This window comes from Phaseolus vulgaris, chromosome 2 (assembly GCF_051622355.1).
Source record: "Phaseolus vulgaris cultivar YP4 chromosome 2, ASM5162235v1, whole genome shotgun sequence".
Lineage (NCBI taxonomy): Eukaryota > Viridiplantae > Streptophyta > Magnoliopsida > Fabales > Fabaceae > Phaseolus > Phaseolus vulgaris.
Window position 1 is genome coordinate 42295511 of NC_143499.1, and position 17453 is coordinate 42312963.

General features: G+C 31.3%; 2 protein-coding genes across 4 annotated transcripts; both read left to right on the forward strand.

Annotated features, from left to right (window-relative positions):
• The first annotated feature begins 5995 nt into the window (after positions 1 to 5995).
• LOC137812216 (Pentatricopeptide repeat (PPR) superfamily protein) lies at positions 5996 to 9558 on the forward strand. The gene has a single exon (XM_068614132.2). It carries the CDS (start codon positions 6081 to 6083, stop codon positions 8205 to 8207), a length of 2127 nt encoding a protein of 708 aa, XP_068470233.1. The 5' UTR covers positions 5996 to 6080; the 3' UTR covers positions 8208 to 9558.
• Positions 9559 to 10330: 772 nt separating this feature from the next.
• LOC137812217 (ADP-ribosylation factor GTPase-activating protein AGD12) lies at positions 10331 to 17406 on the forward strand. 3 transcript variants are annotated; one of them, XM_068614133.2, is made up of 10 exons: positions 10468 to 10602; positions 11099 to 11203; positions 12663 to 12744; positions 12976 to 13051; positions 14081 to 14244; positions 14652 to 14778; positions 15019 to 15135; positions 15273 to 15368; positions 15806 to 16094; positions 17100 to 17406. In XM_068614133.2, exons 2-9 carry the CDS (start codon positions 11164 to 11166, stop codon positions 16085 to 16087), a joined length of 984 nt encoding a protein of 327 aa, XP_068470234.1. In that variant the 5' UTR covers positions 10468 to 10602; positions 11099 to 11163; the 3' UTR covers positions 16088 to 16094; positions 17100 to 17406. The 3 variants fall into 3 exon arrangements, with proteins under 3 accessions (XP_090155011.1, XP_068470234.1, XP_068470235.1); XM_068614134.2 differs by having other exon boundaries at positions 10559 to 10696; XM_090298885.1 differs by lacking the exon at positions 17100 to 17406 and having other exon boundaries at positions 10331 to 10602; positions 12652 to 12744; positions 15806 to 16277.
• Positions 17407 to 17453: the final 47 nt, after the last annotated feature.

The window sequence follows — 17453 nt, forward strand, 5'->3', positions numbered from 1 at the left end:
ATAAAATTGAGATTGAGATTAGAAGAATGTTAGCAAGACTTTCTATCAATTTTTTAAATAATATTTATTGACCAAGTTTAACTTTATCATGAGAATTTTTTAAATTTGAATTGTTTTTGTTTAAATTTTCCCTGCTTGTTTGGATATATTAATTTAAAATTTGTAAATTTAGTTTATATTATATTCAATATTTTAATTATTCTATAAAACAAATTACGGCTGAAAATTTCAATTCAAACAAAATCTTCGCATTTATCACTCAACTAAAATCACCCGCGTTATTTCAATTAAGTTGAGATTATTCAAATATTAAAAGAAAGTAGAGTAAATAATTAGTTTCATTTTTAAATGTGCGTTTGTTAAGATATTTATTTTAGTACGTGAATATGTCAAAAAAGTGTATTGTTAATTACTTTCATGAAAATAGTTTGTTATTAAAATATAAATATGGATTAATTAATAATTTGTGGTAATTTTGAATAAAAATATTCATATTTTGAAATCTGCCATTGAAAGTGAAAGTGTGAAATTAAGGTATTCAATTATTTACATATTACGTTACTAAAACGAGTATAAAGTTTTATCTATAAGAATATTGTACGTGCCACTGAAATTAATATATTTTGAATTATTGCATCTAATATACCAATTTTAACAAATGTGGTGATGTGATAAATTATATCTATGTGACATTATCTATTTATTTTACAAATTAAATCATTTAATTTCAAAATATTAAATAAATTATTAACTATGCTAAAAAATCAAAGTAAAATAAAGGAAAATGATAAGTTAACAAGTGGAACTAAATAAGTCGCTATGGTAGACTGCTATTGTAGACGCGATGACCATTATTGATAACTACAAAGATTATTTAAGATTAAAATCCTTTATAATATTTTAAATTAAAAATTAAAATTAAAATAAATATAATTAAAATATTTATTTATTCAATTTTTAGATGAGTGTTTTTCACTGTTCATCAGACGCAAACCCTAAATAAATCCTAAATAATGAAACATATAGCAGTCAATCGTAACATGTGAGAACTTCTCTTCATATCTGCACTTTTTTCATCCTCTCCTTGGTTCTTTTTGAATCTTTGTTCAAGAAGGCTTTTTAACAGTATCCATTCTGAAATTTTTGGTATTGGAGGATATCTGAACTCTTATACAAATACATTCATTATGAAATAACATTTTAGATCGAAAGATATTGTAAAAAATAGGCAGAGAGAATCAAGAAGAAAACCAGTAAATTCGTCATGTGTTACGAACATTACTTAAACTATCGCAATTACACAATTATAAGTTGATACATATTTAAGTTTTAGATTATGTATTTTGTGTCATCTCATACTGTTTCTTCGTATTTTTGTAGCCACTGATTGTTTATTGGTGTTTTTAAATTTGTGTTTTTTTAAAAACACTAATACACAATCAATGCCTACAAAAATATGAAGAAACAGGTATAATAAGACACAAAAATACAAATTCTAAAACTTAAATATGCATGAAGATGAATGTTTAAAAATATTTCATCAACAATTTATACATTTCAAACCACTTTAAATTATATTCACTAAAAAAATAGAATAAAAAGTTTTTTTCTTCATAATGGCCCAAAATATCATATCTCTATATCATTCAACAACAAAAAAAAATTAAAAAAAGTTAACAAGACTCCTAATAAAACTCTTATATATTATTTATTGGCTAAGTTTAGAATTACCATGAGAAGTTTTTAAATTTTTTTCAAAATTTAAAGTGTTTCGAAAAGGCTTTCTCCTAACATCTGAACTTGTGAGCTCTCATGTGGTAAAAGTGATTAGGGGTTAGAATAGAGAAAAAGAAACAAAATATCAAATTAAAAAAACACCAAAAAATCACCAATGCTTACAAAATAAGAAGAAACAAGGGAATGCTACCAGAAACATACAAAATTTGAAACTTAAATATGCATGAAGATGAATGTTTAAAAAGATTTCATAAAAAATTTAAACATTTAAAAACATTTTAAATTATATCCACTAAAAAAATAAAATAAAAGGTCTTTTTGGATCATAATTGACAAAAACATCATACATCCATTTCAAATCATTCTTCAAAGTTCTTGAATAAAAAAAAAATAAAATTAGAAGAATGAATGTTTGTAAGACTTCCTTCAACACTCTTTGTATATTATTTCTTGACTAAGTTTAGCCTTATCATGATAACTTTTTAAATTTAGAAAATTTTAAAAATTCAAAAATTTTGAAAATTTAAATTTTTTGAAAGTTGATTTTTTTTTTTAAATTTAAAGTATTTGAAAAAAGTTTTATTCTAACATCAATTTTGAAATGACATCCCACATAGAAGAACATCGTAAAAAAATACAGAAGAAAGAAAAGAAAAAAACATGTGATGTTGTGATACATCACAAACACGACAAAAGTTATCGCAACTGTACACAAAACACTCACCACCTTCTTCTCCCGCCCCCGCGCATTATTTTCAATTTTCAAATTCTACATAATATTGAATAACAAAAATTTGTTGCAGACCATTGTTGCTATTGAAATTTGATCACGTTGATGCACTATATCTCATCATTATCCCTTGTTAAAAATAAATTTATGATTTACGATAAGAAAAACAGTATTAATTAAATAAAAATGATAAATGGAGATAATAAAGAATGCAACATCTTATAACAATAGATAATGGAATATTCATCCTCATTCAACAAAAAAACTCCATTATCATCAACAACCGAGAAAATTAGAAAATTTCATATTACTTTTTAAAATAAAACGATAAAGGAAGCAAGAACATTCGAAGGCATGGTATTCATAAACATCAGTGGTGGGTTTCGTCATGTCGACGACATTTGAGAAGCATGCAACGGTGGAAAAGAGCATAAAAGACTAACCGGCCGGAGATAGCGGTGGTCGGAGAAGGCAACAACGTCGGTTTATGAAGGTTAGAAGGCGCCAAATTAGAAAGTCTCGTACAGAGAAAAATGCAAAAACGAAGCTTTAAATAGAATGAGTTCAGTAAAATCACTTTAAGAAAATACGTTGCATATTTTGGTTCTTTTTAAACATTTTACGTTTTTTTTTTTAAATTTTCGTATCTCTAATACATCATCAACAAAATTTTAAAATTAAAATAACTAATTCTTATTCTTTATAACTAGCGGGAACAGGCACCACGTGACTATGTATCCGCATTTTTTATTTTTATATAATTATGTTTAATAGTAAAATTGAATAAATAATATTATTATTTACACATTATTAGTAAAAGTGAAAGTAAAATACAAAACAATTCAGAGCAAATATCATTCACCTTTTTCACCCTCTCTTTCAAAATTACTGTTCCATTTAACCAAAAGTTTGGTCTTCTCATCTTCTTCATTATTTCCAATGGATAAATGCACAATCATCACCATGTGATTGTAAAATAATAATCCCAAAACACAAACGTCATCATCTGGAGTAAAGTGTCACCATTCATTGGTTTATGATTTTTCCACATTCCCATGAGTCTTTGTAACATGGATAGGAAAAGTTGACTCTGGGGAGATAAGAGAGTGAATACCAAAATCGCCCAAAATTTAAATTCAAAACTACCCTTTTTGTGTCTGCCGCAGTCATATGCTTCACCACCCTCATTCTTGATGATATTACATAACAGGTTGACTTTTAATGTAACAAAACAAAATTATACATGTACCATCAATTTTCAATTTCAGTTGGATGAATGACTTACCTTCTTTTGCATTTAGATGCTTCCGTGTCGTGCAATTTGATAGTTTGAGTTCTTTGACATTTTTATGAGGGATGGGTTGGAAACATGAAATGATGGGATGAGGGTTGTTATGAACATGAGGGTAGAAAGGTTTGTAAATCTCTTCCAATTCATTAAGCACCGTTTTGGTTTATGAGAATTTCCGAAAATCACAAAGTAGGTCATCTTGTTCAGCACAAAAACCTTGAGAAAGAATGAGATTCGAGTTGTCCATAGTGGTGGCTAGGGCAATGGTGCATCCCACAATAGCTTGCAAATCCCAGGCCATAACGCGTGAAAGTTCTTCAAACTGCAAATCGCATATAATAAAATTAAAAGAGATTAAGGAAGAAAAGAGATACAAAGAATAGAGAGAAAATAAGAGAGAGAAAAGGTAATGAGACCAAAAGATTAATTTGAGAGAGTTATAAATGTTCACAAAACAAAAAATGGAGAATCTTGTTAATGGCATGGTTTTGGTAATTATTATAAGAAACACAAAACAATAATTATATACATACTTACGAATTTGCAAGAGTCAACTGTGTAGAAGCCATTGAAAAACACTACTTACTGATTGATTTGATTTCGTGGTTCTTGAAACAAAATTACGACTAATATTTTGAATAAGAAAATAGAAAACGAAAAAGATATTTGATGGGTTTATAAAGCCTTCAGTTTATATTTAAATTTTAAAATTTGAAGATTTAAAAAAATTTAAAATTCAAAATTTTGAAATTTGAAAATTCTGAAATATGAAAATTTCGAAATTATAAAATTTAAAGATTTTTTGGGTTTAAAAAATTTAAAATTTTTGAAAATTTAAGAATTTTTAAAATTTAAATTTAAATTTTTTTTGAAGTGTTTTACTTTAGGGTTTGAAATTTTTTGAAATTTAAAAATTTCGCAAATTTAAAATTTAAAATTTTGAAAAGTTTCAAATTTAAAAAGTTTGAAAAAATTTGAAACCTGAAGGATTTTACACAGTGGCAACAGTTTCTAAATGGAATCCTTGTAATTGAAAACCAACTACCGTTATGAATCCACTCTGCCACAATTCTACACCGGTGGCCCATCGAACAACTCTCTCCTTGCCTATGTCTGCGGTGAGTCAATCAAAATCGCCGACTTCGTTACTACCGTCATCCGTTCCACACTCGATGTTGAGTCGGAATCCATTACCGCCATGGCCTTGAACCTGACAATTGCAGCGGTACGTTCTTTCCCTTTCAATGTTTTATGTATTAGCACAATAAGAATAATATTATTATCAATAAATAAAACATAAAAAATAAAAAATAAAAGTAAATTCATACAATGCAATTTCATCTTCTATTTTATAATTAAAAGATTACTGGTTGGGTTCCTGGGTTCGTGATCGTGGAACGTAAGAAAGACTTCTCATATTTTGAATATGAATTTGAATATGAAGACGAAAAGATAGTTTGATGAGAGAAAATAATGGGAGAAAAAGATATGTTTAATTTTGATTTTTAAAAATAATGTTATCTCTTCTGTTATATATTTCTGTTATACATTTAAAACTGTTAAAAAAATGAAATAATATATTTTTAAATTTTTAAAATAATGAAATATAATATAAATCTAAGAATAAAATTGAAATAATATTATATGGCAGTTGGAAGGGGAATCCTCTTTATATATATAACTAATACATCATCCTCATTCAACATATATGCACAATAATTTTTCTTCCATATAAAGACTTTACGAGAAGTGCACATTCATATAGGCATTTATGAAAATTCGATCTAATTAAATAAGAGTAGTAAACAGGAAAAACACAAAAAAAATAAAAATAGTTAAATTGTGTTTTAATAAGTTTTAAGATTTTTTTTCTGTAAATATGATCATTATTGTGATGATGAATTTGTATGATAAGTGATTTATAAATGGCTTTTAAACTTAGATGATGCAATGGGACAAACTCAACTTCAAGATTTAACAAATTTTACTTTTCTTAAATCATTTTTAAAAACTTATTTTTAAAATAATTTCTTTTAAATCATTTAACTGTTTTTTTAAAAACAACGAAAGATATAAATAAATATTAGTAATGATATATTAACAATTCACAATTTTTTACAAAATCATATTACCACTCTTAATACTATTATTTTATATCATTTAATTTTAAATTTATTTTTTATTATATATATTTATTTTTAAAGTCATCCAATAATTATAGAAGTAAGAGTTTTCAAAGTGAGAGCGAAAAAACATTTGTAATTTTTCATAAGTGTTCTTTGGTGCGCTGAAATCTGAAACTCTGGTTATTCTTCATGCCCAATGCTTCTTTTGAAGTCCATTTTTCATGTGACCACGTTTTCATGCATTGCTATTGGAAACTTGAGGCTCTTTTCATTCACCACTGCCACCAATGGTTTTTCTTCTACAAATCCTTTCACCATCATCAAATCACAAAAGCATATACTCTTTCACTACCTCAAAAATCGAACTTTAGACCAAGCTCGCGTCTTTTTTGATCAAATCCCTTCTCCCCATGTTTCCCTCTACACCATAATGCTCCATGCTTACGCTCACAACCACAGACTCCGCGAAGCTATCCACCTCTTTCGTCAAATTCCCTTCAAGGACGTCGTTTCCTGGAACTCCATGATTAAGGGATGTCTCCATTGCGGCGATATTATCACCGCCCGGAAGCTGTTCGACGAAATGCCCCACCGAACCGTTGTGTCGTGGACCACCCTCGTGGATGGGTTACTGCGCTTGGGAGTTGTCGAGGAGGCTGAAGCCTTGTTCTGGGCAATGGACCCTGTGGACAGGGACGTGGCTGCGTGGAATGCCATGATTCATGGGTATTGTGGTAATGGTAGAGTTGATGATGCTTTGCGCTTGTTCCGCCTAATGCCTTCTAAGGATGTGATTTCTTGGAGTTGTATGATTTCTGGGCTTGATCACAATGGGGAGAGTGAACAAGCATTGGTTGTTTTTCGCGATATGGTGGCTTCTGGTGTGTGTCCATCTTCTGTTGGCTTGGTTTGTGGGTTGTCTGCTGCTGCTAAGATACTGGCTTTTCACGTGGGGATTCAAATTCATTGCTCTGCGTTCAAGCTGGGTGACTGGCGTTTTGATGAATTTGTATCTGCTTCTCTGGTGACGTTTTATAGTTGTTGCAAACAGATGGAAGCTGCGTGCTGGGTTTTTGGTGAGGCAGTTTGTAAGAATGTGGTGGTTTGGACAGCTCTATTGACGGGGTGTGGTTTCAATGATAAGCATCTAGAGGCGTTGGAGGTGTTTAGAGAAATGATGAGAATTGGTGTGATTCCAAATGAGTCTTCTTTCACCAGTGCTTTGAATTCTTGTTGCGGATTGGAGGATCTTGAGAGGGGGAAGGTGATCCATGCTGAGGTGGTTAAGATGGGTTTGGAAAGTGGTGGATATGTGGGAGGTTCTCTTGTTGTTATGTATAGTAAATGTGGTTATGTCAGTGAGGCAGTTTCTGTGTTTAAGGGGATTAATGAGAAGAGTGTTGTCTCTTGGAACACCGTCATTGTTGGATGTGCACAGCATGGATGTGGCATGTGGGTTCTAGCACTCTTTAATCAAATGCTGCGTCAAAGAGTTGATCCTGATGGAATTACTTTAACTGGTTTGCTTTCTGCTTGTAGTCGCTCTGGTATGTTACAAAAAGCAAGGTGCATTTTCAGATACTTCGGCCAGGAAAGGTCAGTTACACTTACGGTTGAGCACTATGCAAGCATGGTGGATGTGCTTGGCCGGAGTGGAGAGCTAGAAGAAGCAGAAGCACTGGTGATGAGCATGCCAATGAAAGCAAATTCAATGGTATGGCTGGCTTTACTGAGTGCATGCACGAAGCACTCTAATTTGGCTGTAGCTGAAAGAGCTGCAAATCGGATATTTGAAATGGAACCTGATTGTAGTGCTGCATATGTATTGATGTCAAACTTGTTTGCTTCTTCAAGCAGATGGGCTGAAGTAGCTTTGATACGTAAAAAAATGAAACGTAATGGAGTTGTGAAACAACCAGGATCCAGTTGGCTAACCTTAAAAGGACAAAAGCACAAATTTCTCTCTGCAGATAGGTCACATCCTCTTACTGAGAAAATTTATCAAAAGCTAGAGTGGTTAGGAATGAAGTTAAAAGAATCAGGTTATGTTCCAGATCAACAATTCGCTTTGCATGATGTGGAAACTGAGCAAAAAGAAGAAATACTGTCTTACCATAGTGAAAGGCTTGCAATTGCATTTGGGTTGCTTAGCACTGTGGAAGGCAGTACAATAACAGTAATGAAAAATCTACGTGTATGTGGGGATTGTCATACTGCAATAAAGCTTATGGCAAACATTGTTCACCGTGAAATTGTAGTACGTGATTCTAGCCGCTTTCATCACTTTAAGAATGGCATATGTTCCTGTGGAGATTATTGGTAGGACACTTTTCATGCAAAAGAGTCTGGCTTATTACACGGGGCATCATAGTTCTTAAAAACCGGGGAAGGAAAAAACTATGAATGTGAGTGACTATTTGTTTGCTCTGCACTGCAGATGCTTGGTAAAGATAACAAAGGAGGAAGACAAAATTAGCCTATTACATTGATTGTCCTTAGTAATCTGATCAACAAAAAGATAAGGTTATGAGCTATAAAAAGAACTAGAAGGGCATTGTATGAGAAAGAATAGAAGATCCAAATAAGAAACACATTAGAGTTGTGACCAACAAACAAGGACAGTTTTCCAGCCAAGACAGTTGGCACAGTAGAGTTGAAGCAGCAAACATGTTTCGTTTGGATGATGCTGTGTAGGTTCGTAACTCGTAACAATCTTGGAAGAGAACAGAGGCCCTAGAAGATTTAGGTGAAGAGAAATTATTTTGGCTGGTGGTAAATATATCTATCTATACAAGGGAACTTGCTATAGAAGGACCATTGGTTGATCTAGAAGGACCATTTGGAAAATGCAGCGGATCATTCCCTGGATAGAAAGAAGAAGAACTAGGGAACTTGCTAAGGTTTTCTGGGACAACTCCAGACAGTTCATTGTTTGAAGCATTGAATTGTTTTAGCCCCTTTGGCATGTTAGCTGGTAAAGGGCCTGCAAAATGACTTCTGGCATATCCAAGGAATCTAGGGAACTCATGTTAGCAATTGTACTTGCAAGAGAACTAGAAAAATGATTTCCAGCAATATTGAGAACTGTTAGACCAGTTAGTGACCCAAACTCAGCTGGAAAAGAACCATTAAACAGGTTATGAGAAAGTTCAAGAATCTGAATATTGGAAAGACTACGAGAAAAGGATGATAAATTAATTCCGCCACAGATCATATTATTTTCAAGATGAAGCTCTTGAAAAGTTGGCATTGTTAGCAGATCAACTAGAAATATTCCATCTACCTGCTTTTGGTTCTTACACAAGTAATTTGAGTTTAAATACTAAATTGGATGAGTTAATTTCTTTAACGAATGGTTGGTCTTGAGAACTTTTAGAGAACCCTATAAAGAATTCTGAAAGCTAATTTATCTTTGAAATCAAGACATTCTTGAAGAAAAAGTGAAGGAAACACATGGAGTTACAATTTTGTGGATGCTCTGATATAATTTTTATTTGAGCTAGGAAGAAAGGCTAGAAGAAAATATTTGTCAATGATAAGAGAAGGAAATAAGAGGAACTCCTACAATTTGCATGACACAGTATGTTTATTTCAAGACATTTATTATTTCCTTGCATATATATAGAATAGAATGTTAATACATCTCTTCATAGGAGGAGATACTTTTAATTTAATTTTGATATATTGGAAAAATTATTAATTTAGATATAAGTTTTGAAATGATTATTATAAAGTGGATATTTTTAATTATATAAAAACTCATGATTAAGTAATAATACAAAAACTCTTTGCATTAATGTATTGAAACTAAAATTTTGTTTTCTTAATCCTTAAATTTCCCCCCTTCACTTTTCTTCTCTCTTAAAACAATGGAAATTGAAATTTTCTATTTTATTCATCCCAAGGAAACTCAGATTTAACTATACAAAGATGTTCTTAAATTAGTCATCAAAATTGTTTATCATTTTCTTAATTCGTACATTAAGACTATAATTGATTGGTGAAAAAGTATTAAATGAAATTATAATACATTCTGCTGTTTGGATAGGTAAAATAAGAACAGAGTATAACTTATTTTATCCTATACTATTGTTTATTTTTATATTTTCTTCTTCTCTTAATTTGGATGAATGAGATTGACAATTTTATTTTCATAAACTATATGAGAAAAAAAAAATAACTTTTTTTTTTCATTTCTTTCCATCATTCCCAACTAACTAATACACTCCAGAGTGCACTAATTAAAAATAATTGTGATTTTAAAAATGATTGTGATTAAGCAAAAATAATCTTTTTTTTAAGCATGCATCGACACTAATTAACTTCAATAAGAAAAAAATTGTTTGAACGTTGGTGGGTGCCAACAAATTGTGACATGAAATGATGAGAAAACATATCACGATTCACGACCTCCTTATATGTATCTCATTCTCTCTTGTGGATTTCAAACTCACCTCTTCCAATTCATTCATTCACAGCTATTTTTATTCTCTTTTCTTTTTCTTTTTCTTTTTCTTTGTAATCTATCTTTGCACACTCAATTATTAGTTTCTCTCTTCTTCTCGTTTTTCTTCTCTTTCCCTCATGTCACCTCAAGAACATGCCAGCGTTATTATTAGTCTTTCAAAAATAATTTCCTGACACCCAGAAATCCAACATTTTTTCACGGTGTGACGAGCATTTGCGTTTCTTGAAACCGAGGATATCTCAAATTTAAGGTTGCTGAGAAAATTTTGTTGTAGCTCTGGTTTCAGTTCTTTTTTTTCTTTTTGTTGAATTTTGGGGTTTCATCACTTGAAAAATGAAAACAGGGTAAGAGGTTACCCCATTGTTATCATTTCTTTATTTATTTGTGGCGAATGAATGATATACGTAAATGCTTGCAAAAATCTAATTATACTGTAAGAAAGTTCAATATTTAACACACAGGACAGAACAATTTTGATGTCTGCAGATAATACCAAAATTTGCTTCTTTTCTAATTCTTACTTTTGATGCTTGATCTTTCTATCTTCCCCTCCTTTCTCTTGAAGATTAATTAGACTAATCTGAGGGGTAATTGCATTGATGATGTTAATTATTCAAATACTGATTTTTATTTATTTCTGGGGAAAAGGATTAAGGAACTAAAGATTAAAGAAAAGTCATGTTCTAATAGGATTTCGTGGGGTGTTTGTTTTGTTAGTCTATAACGAGATCTTTCTTTCTTTCCAGGTTCTTTAGCTTGGCTGCTATAATAGGATTTGCAGTCTGAACTATTGCTGGCTTCAGAGGTGGCAATGAGTGATAAACGTTCAGAATATGGAAGGCCTGCCTCAAGTATGCTATGATTCTTAATTTCATGCTCTCGTGTATTTAACTGTTTTGTCCTTCTTAAAGTCCATATAAACTCATGTTCGAATAAGCATAAGAAGAACTAATAGAAAAATAATACTTTTGATAATTAAAACAACCATTTAACAACTATATTATAACAATAATAATGATATGAATGAATGATTGATGAGTTTGATGAAGTTTTAATCTGGTCCTATATTTAGATAGGATTGTGGATTAAAAAAGCAAAAAACAAAAGTGGAAGGGTTACTAACTTTGAAAAATAAAAAACATCTAAATGCAATTTGTTTCTAAAGTGAATGAATGAGGCATATCCGCTCATAAATTTGAGTGGGTTTATTTTATTATGCATTTTAAATTAAACCAATGATGAATGCACCTTTACTTGATAACTTAGTGTGTGTGTGTGTGTGTTTGATTTTCTAAATGGAGGGTTTGTATCTATACTTGTGATGGATAAAACTCACTTTGAAGGATTTGTATTCATATTTTTTGATGAAGTGCAGACACCTGAGAGACTATTATGATAGTCTCAGAAGAAATGCTTTCTAGCATTGCTTAGTTGCAATGATTGATCCTGATATGGATGGTATTTGAATGACTGCTGGGTCATGTGATAGCTTATGCATTTCTACAGTTTTTGTGTGGTTTATTTAGAAGTTATGGACAAACTGCATGATCCCTGATGAGTGTTTGTTCACCTTACATTGGGGAAGACTTAAACCAAGAAGATTTTTCCATCTTTTCTAATAGTTTTTTTTTTCATTGTTGTTACCTACTTTCTCCATAGATTTATTATTTTGGTGCATGTAAGTTCTTCTGGGGTTTCAAATAATGACTGGGAACTGTCTCTATACATGCCTTTTTGGGGAATATTTGGTCTTGTTATCAATTGTTTGGGCTCATTGAGATTGAGAGCTTGCTTTTAAGCAAAGCAGCTTAAGATTCTTTCAAACTTCTATCAAAAGAAATAAATTGGGTAAGCCTGCCTTTTAAAGTATCATGTTTATGCCCAGCACCTTGACTTTGTATATTTATATGTTTGTTAATTGTACCACCAAAATAACACATTACAAAAACATTTTCAAAATATAATATATCTTGAAAACCAAGGCATAGGCCTCTTAGCTTTTTTCAAAGCTTTCAAGCAAAATAAGCCTTGAAATAGGCTTTTAGGTTGGGCCAAGAAGAAAAGAATAGGCTTATTTCTTAAAATAAGCCTTTAAAGAGAAGCTTCTTTACGTTTGAAACGTGGGCTCTTCAAAGAGAAACAAATAGGAGTATTCGATACCAATGAGTCATAAGCAAACTCATATAAAAAAACAGGACAATTCTGTTTAAGGCAAATCTGATGCTGCTTATTTCCTTGTCTAACTGTGAAAGAAAAGTTATTTTCTCTTTATTTTCTTGAGAAGTTGAACGATTGGCAGGTCTCTTACAGGTAAAAGAAGAGTGAAGGATTTATTGCTTCAACAACATAATCGTTTTTGTGCTGATTGTAATGCTCCAGATCCTAAATGGGCGTAAGTGTATTCACCTGTGCACCTTTTTTTTCTTTCAGTGGTTTATGGTCATGATCATTGATTATAATACTCATAACTGCAGTCTGAGTGTTGACCATTTTATGGAAGGATTTATAAGATCCTTGTGATTAAGTTATAGGAAACTAACTATATGAATTTTGTCATAATAGAAAATTGTGGAATGCATATTACCTCCTAATTGTGAATCATTTTTTCTAATTGCTTCTTCAGGTCAGCGAATATTGGAGTTTTTGTATGCTTAAAATGTTGTGGTGTGCACAGAAGTCTTGGTTCTCATGTATCAAAGGTAAACTGTTCCTGACCCACTTTACTTAAGAAAGAAGATTTTATTTTTACCAAGGAGTGTATAAACTGAGTTTCTTCTTCTTTTGTCTAGAACAAAAGGAGAGACCAATAATAACCTACATATATGGCTAGTTATTTTTTGAAATGGGTTCATCTTGATTAGATGAGGAAAGAAAAAACAACCACTCTTAAATGTCTGTAATTATGAAGTAGTCTGGTGAAATTTACTTTGTTTAGGTACATTCATGTGTTTCATATTTACTGCCTTATGTTGTACGTGCTGACAGACCAGTCATATTCTTAGATCCACAACATACTGTGATATCTTGTGAAATTTAGCCAAAGAGAGACTAAAATTAATCATATGAGACAAGAGGTGTAAACTTTCCAAATAAGGATTTCGTTTTAGTGTACTACTTAGGTATCCTGTAAAACATCTGCTACAACTATTCTTTCTCTAATATCCGTTGTTAAATGAAGACTAGTAGGAGTGGAAAATATAGTATTAATAGATAAATTATTACAAGGTATCCCTTCTCATGTCTTTTTATGAAATGTGAATCTTCAATATAGTGTTGTTCCTCTACCAATGGAGTATGCTCTTTGAGTTTCTCTTGGCCTTTATTGTCATATATGCTTCGTTTTTTCACATTTTTCTTACATGATTTTAAAATAAAATGCGGAAAACTAGGTCATTTTAATTCTGAATTTTGTCAACTTTTGTACTGGATACATGATGCAAAGAAATTTTATATCAAAGATAAGAGAACCAACCAACTTTAGACACATGATCTATTCTATATATAATAATAAGAAATGAGAAATGAATCTCTGTAACTCTTGACTAAGAAGTAAACTTGCTATTTTAATGACGTGCCTAAGGCACTGAGGCAAGGTGCATGAAGTTTTTTTTAATCATATCATGCCCTGCTTGCTTTTCAATGAGTTGTTTCTATCTGGTTAATAGTGTAAAGAACTTATTTATCTGGTCATGCACTAAAGCCTTAGAACATTTTATTTTTACTTTCAGGTTTTGTCTGTGACATTGGATGAATGGTCAAGTGATGAAATAGATGCAATGGTTGAAGTTGGAGGAAATTCTTCTGCTAATTCAATTTATGAGGCTTACATTCCACAAGGATGTACAAAACCTGGACCAGATGCCACTCATGAGCAGCGCACGAAATTCATCCGGTTAGATTGTTTTTCATCTACACTTTACACTGAACATCTAACATTCTTAGCACCATTTTGATTGTTTTATAAATTTATTATGTTTATGGTCACCATTAAGTGGGTAAAGCTTTTAGGCTACTTTAGATGACACTGATATGAACGTCTGTGCTCTCGCTTTCTCATGATTTTTTTTACCATTTGGCTTTGCTGACTCATTTATTTCCAAGATTACTTATCTTCTGCTACTATGTCTAATAGCAGTTCATTATCCTAGGTTGATCATTGACTGATCAAGGTCGAGCTGGGATATTGCTCATTGTAGCATCATCAACGATACCAATATTTTTTTATTCAAAATCTACGATACCAAAATTATCAATGCTCGAGTTAAAAGTATCATTTTAACTTGGCAATTTGTACTGCAGGTTAAAGTATGAAAGTCAAGCCTTTTTGAAACCTAGTTTGCGCATTATGTCGGGAAAAATGAATCCTCCGTCAAGCATTACCAAAGGGATTAAGGATAATCTTCGAAGTAGTAGTGGCTCACGTGAGGTAATTATATTTTATATTTTATTTCCTTTGATTGGAGTTGTGTGTTTGTTGACCATATGTTGCGTTAGCATGTCAATGTGAACTAGATCTCCACTGAGTTAAATTGATGTTAAACCCAGATGAAAGATTTCTAGTTGAGATAATTTTAAATGGACAATACTAGCTGTACTCATCCAAGTTTACAACTTTGGTATGAGTGGTTTTCCTTGGATGTTTGACTGATATTTATGGTCATAGCAGGATGGAGTGGCAGGATTTATTGGAAAGTTGAAGGTAAAAGTGATCAAAGGCACAGATTTAGCTATCAGAGATATGATGACCAGTGATCCATATGTTATCTTCACACTTGGCCAACAGGTTGGTTGTTCTCAGTTCTCATTGGCATATATTCTTTAGAAAATTTTGCTCTTTATGTTTCATTTTTAATTTTTAACTGAAGAGTTCTAGACGTTGATAACTTTCTTTCTGAATTGGCTTTGGTGGTACATCTTCAGACTGTTCAGACAACTGTAGTAAATAGTAATTTGAATCCAGTCTGGAATGAAGAACTTATGCTGTCTGTTACTCAGCAATTTGGATTATTGAATTTGGTAAGGTTGAATTTTGTCTTGTCTTTTGTTAGAAAATGGAAACAGATTCTATGTCTATTCTATATTTCTGCCATATGCATCCAAATCACTTGAGCTTCCTTCTTCCCAATTCCTCAACATTGCATGACTCTTTTTTCACTGTAAAACCAAATCCATATATTACCTCAACCAAACCCTACTCAAGCTTCCTTCTCTCTTACACACTTTCTCTACATGAAAATCAAAATACTATTTTCCCCAACGGTCCTCTAGTGGGACTATAGTTTGGAGCAAGGTGCTGTCTATTGCCTCCACCAGTTTGGGGTATCTCATTTGGTAGTTTCATTATTTGGATTCTAATGTGTGATGTTTCTAGCTGTCTTTGCATGTGTGTGTTATGGTATGAAGATATAAAAACATGGCACATTATCATAACCGCTGGTTACATTGGATTGCAGAAGGTATTTGATTATGACTTACTTTCAGCTGATGATATAATGGGGGAAGCAGACATTGATCTTCAACCCCTGATTACATCTGCAATGGCCTATGGAGATCCTAGAATGTTTGATAATATGCAGATAGGAAAATGGATGAAATCCCATGACAATGCGCTTATAGATGATAGCGCAGTCAATATTGTTGATGGTAAGGTTAAACAGGAGATATTTATCAAGCTCCAGAACGTTGAATCTGGAGAATTAGAGTTAGCACTTGAGTGGATACCTCTTGAGTCTTGATCATTAGGTAAATTACTGTTAATTAAACTTTCTATTTTCTTATAGAGATTTTTTTTCAAATTTTATGCTGTTTTTGGCCATCTACCTATAACAAATAACTAAACATTTTGTGTTCATTTCTGTAATTTTTACAACTAAATTATTAAACTACACATGATGAAGTTTAGATGCAGAAAGAATGGATTTTAGCTACATCTCAGTTTCCATGTCTCTGTTGCAATTGGTGTATACAAAAATGCTTTCTTAAAAAAACCATGATAATTTGTGCTTAGATATATTTTTCTACTTTCCTCCCGCTGAGTACATATCTACCATTTAAGTTTACAAGAATGATCACTATAAAATTTGTGTGAGAAAATATACTTGTTAATTTTTATCCCATGTTTCGTTTTGAGGGAAATGTGAAAATTATTCCCATTTTTTGCATAATCACAATGTTGTTTTGAAACTTTCGGTTCTACAATAGTAGCCATTTATGATTTTTTTTAAGTGATGAAAATATGTTAACATCTATAATTTCAAGAAAATATATAAATGTTTAACTAGGGAACACTTTCACTTTATTAATGTTTTCTCTACTTTGCTTGGTGCAATACTATAAAAAGTAAAGTTAAATAGAAAAATTATAAAAGGGGGTAATTACTTGACCAATAGTTTTGTTTGAAAAACTGCCACTATAACCTAATTCTCTAAGATTTTGTTGGTTTGATTATGGGTGAGTCAATGTTAGATCTTAGATGCTCAAAAGGTTCAGCTGTTATAAGATGCATATTGAAAATTATGCTTTTATCTGTCAATAAAAAACAGTTTATCAGACTAATTAAAATATCATTATCAAATCATTGTCATAACAGATAAGCATTTTTTAATCTTTATATTGAAAACAATTTTGTTTTAGTCAAATGTTTAAGAGAACTAGATAAAAAGTGAATGTTTCTTCAAATTTGAGTAGAGTATTTTAAATTGACTATTCATTTCACATATTTTTTATCAATTGATGTTTTATTTACAGGAAATCCTTATCTACAACTGAATGAAGCATTTTCGGATTGAAAGGTAACGATAATTTGAAATCCTGATCAATAACAGTACGGCGCGTCAGAAAAAAGGAAGAAAAAAAAAGAAATTTTTGGACGGTATTCATATGTTGCTGTGATATGTTCTAGATATCATGAGCAAAAATATTCCTTACTTTTTGCACAAAGGTTATGTTGCACAGACTTTTTATAATCACTTTAAAAAAATACTTGTAAATTAAAATTAGTTCGTGAATATATATATATATAAATTATATAAAAAAATTACAAACTAGTTTTGTACCTTTTTATCTTAATAATATTTATATATTTTAGCAATTTAACGAAGA

What these genes read in the sequence shown, in the direction of transcription:
- LOC137812216 (XM_068614132.2), top strand. Translation starts at nt 6,081, where the DNA reads ATGCTTCTTTTGAAGTCCATTTTTCATGTGACCACGTTTTCATGCATT.
- LOC137812217 (XM_068614133.2), top strand. Translation starts at nt 11,164, where the DNA reads ATGAGTGATAAACGTTCAGAATATGGAAGGCCTGCCTCAA. An exon ending in ATATGGAAGGCCTGCCTCAA is followed by an intron (nt 11,204 to 12,662) that starts GTATGCTATGAT and finishes GGTCTCTTACAG; the next exon opens with GTAAAAGAAGAGTGAAGGAT. An exon ending in GTAGTAGTGGCTCACGTGAG is followed by an intron (nt 14,779 to 15,018) that starts GTAATTATATTT and finishes TGGTCATAGCAG; the next exon opens with GATGGAGTGGCAGGATTTAT.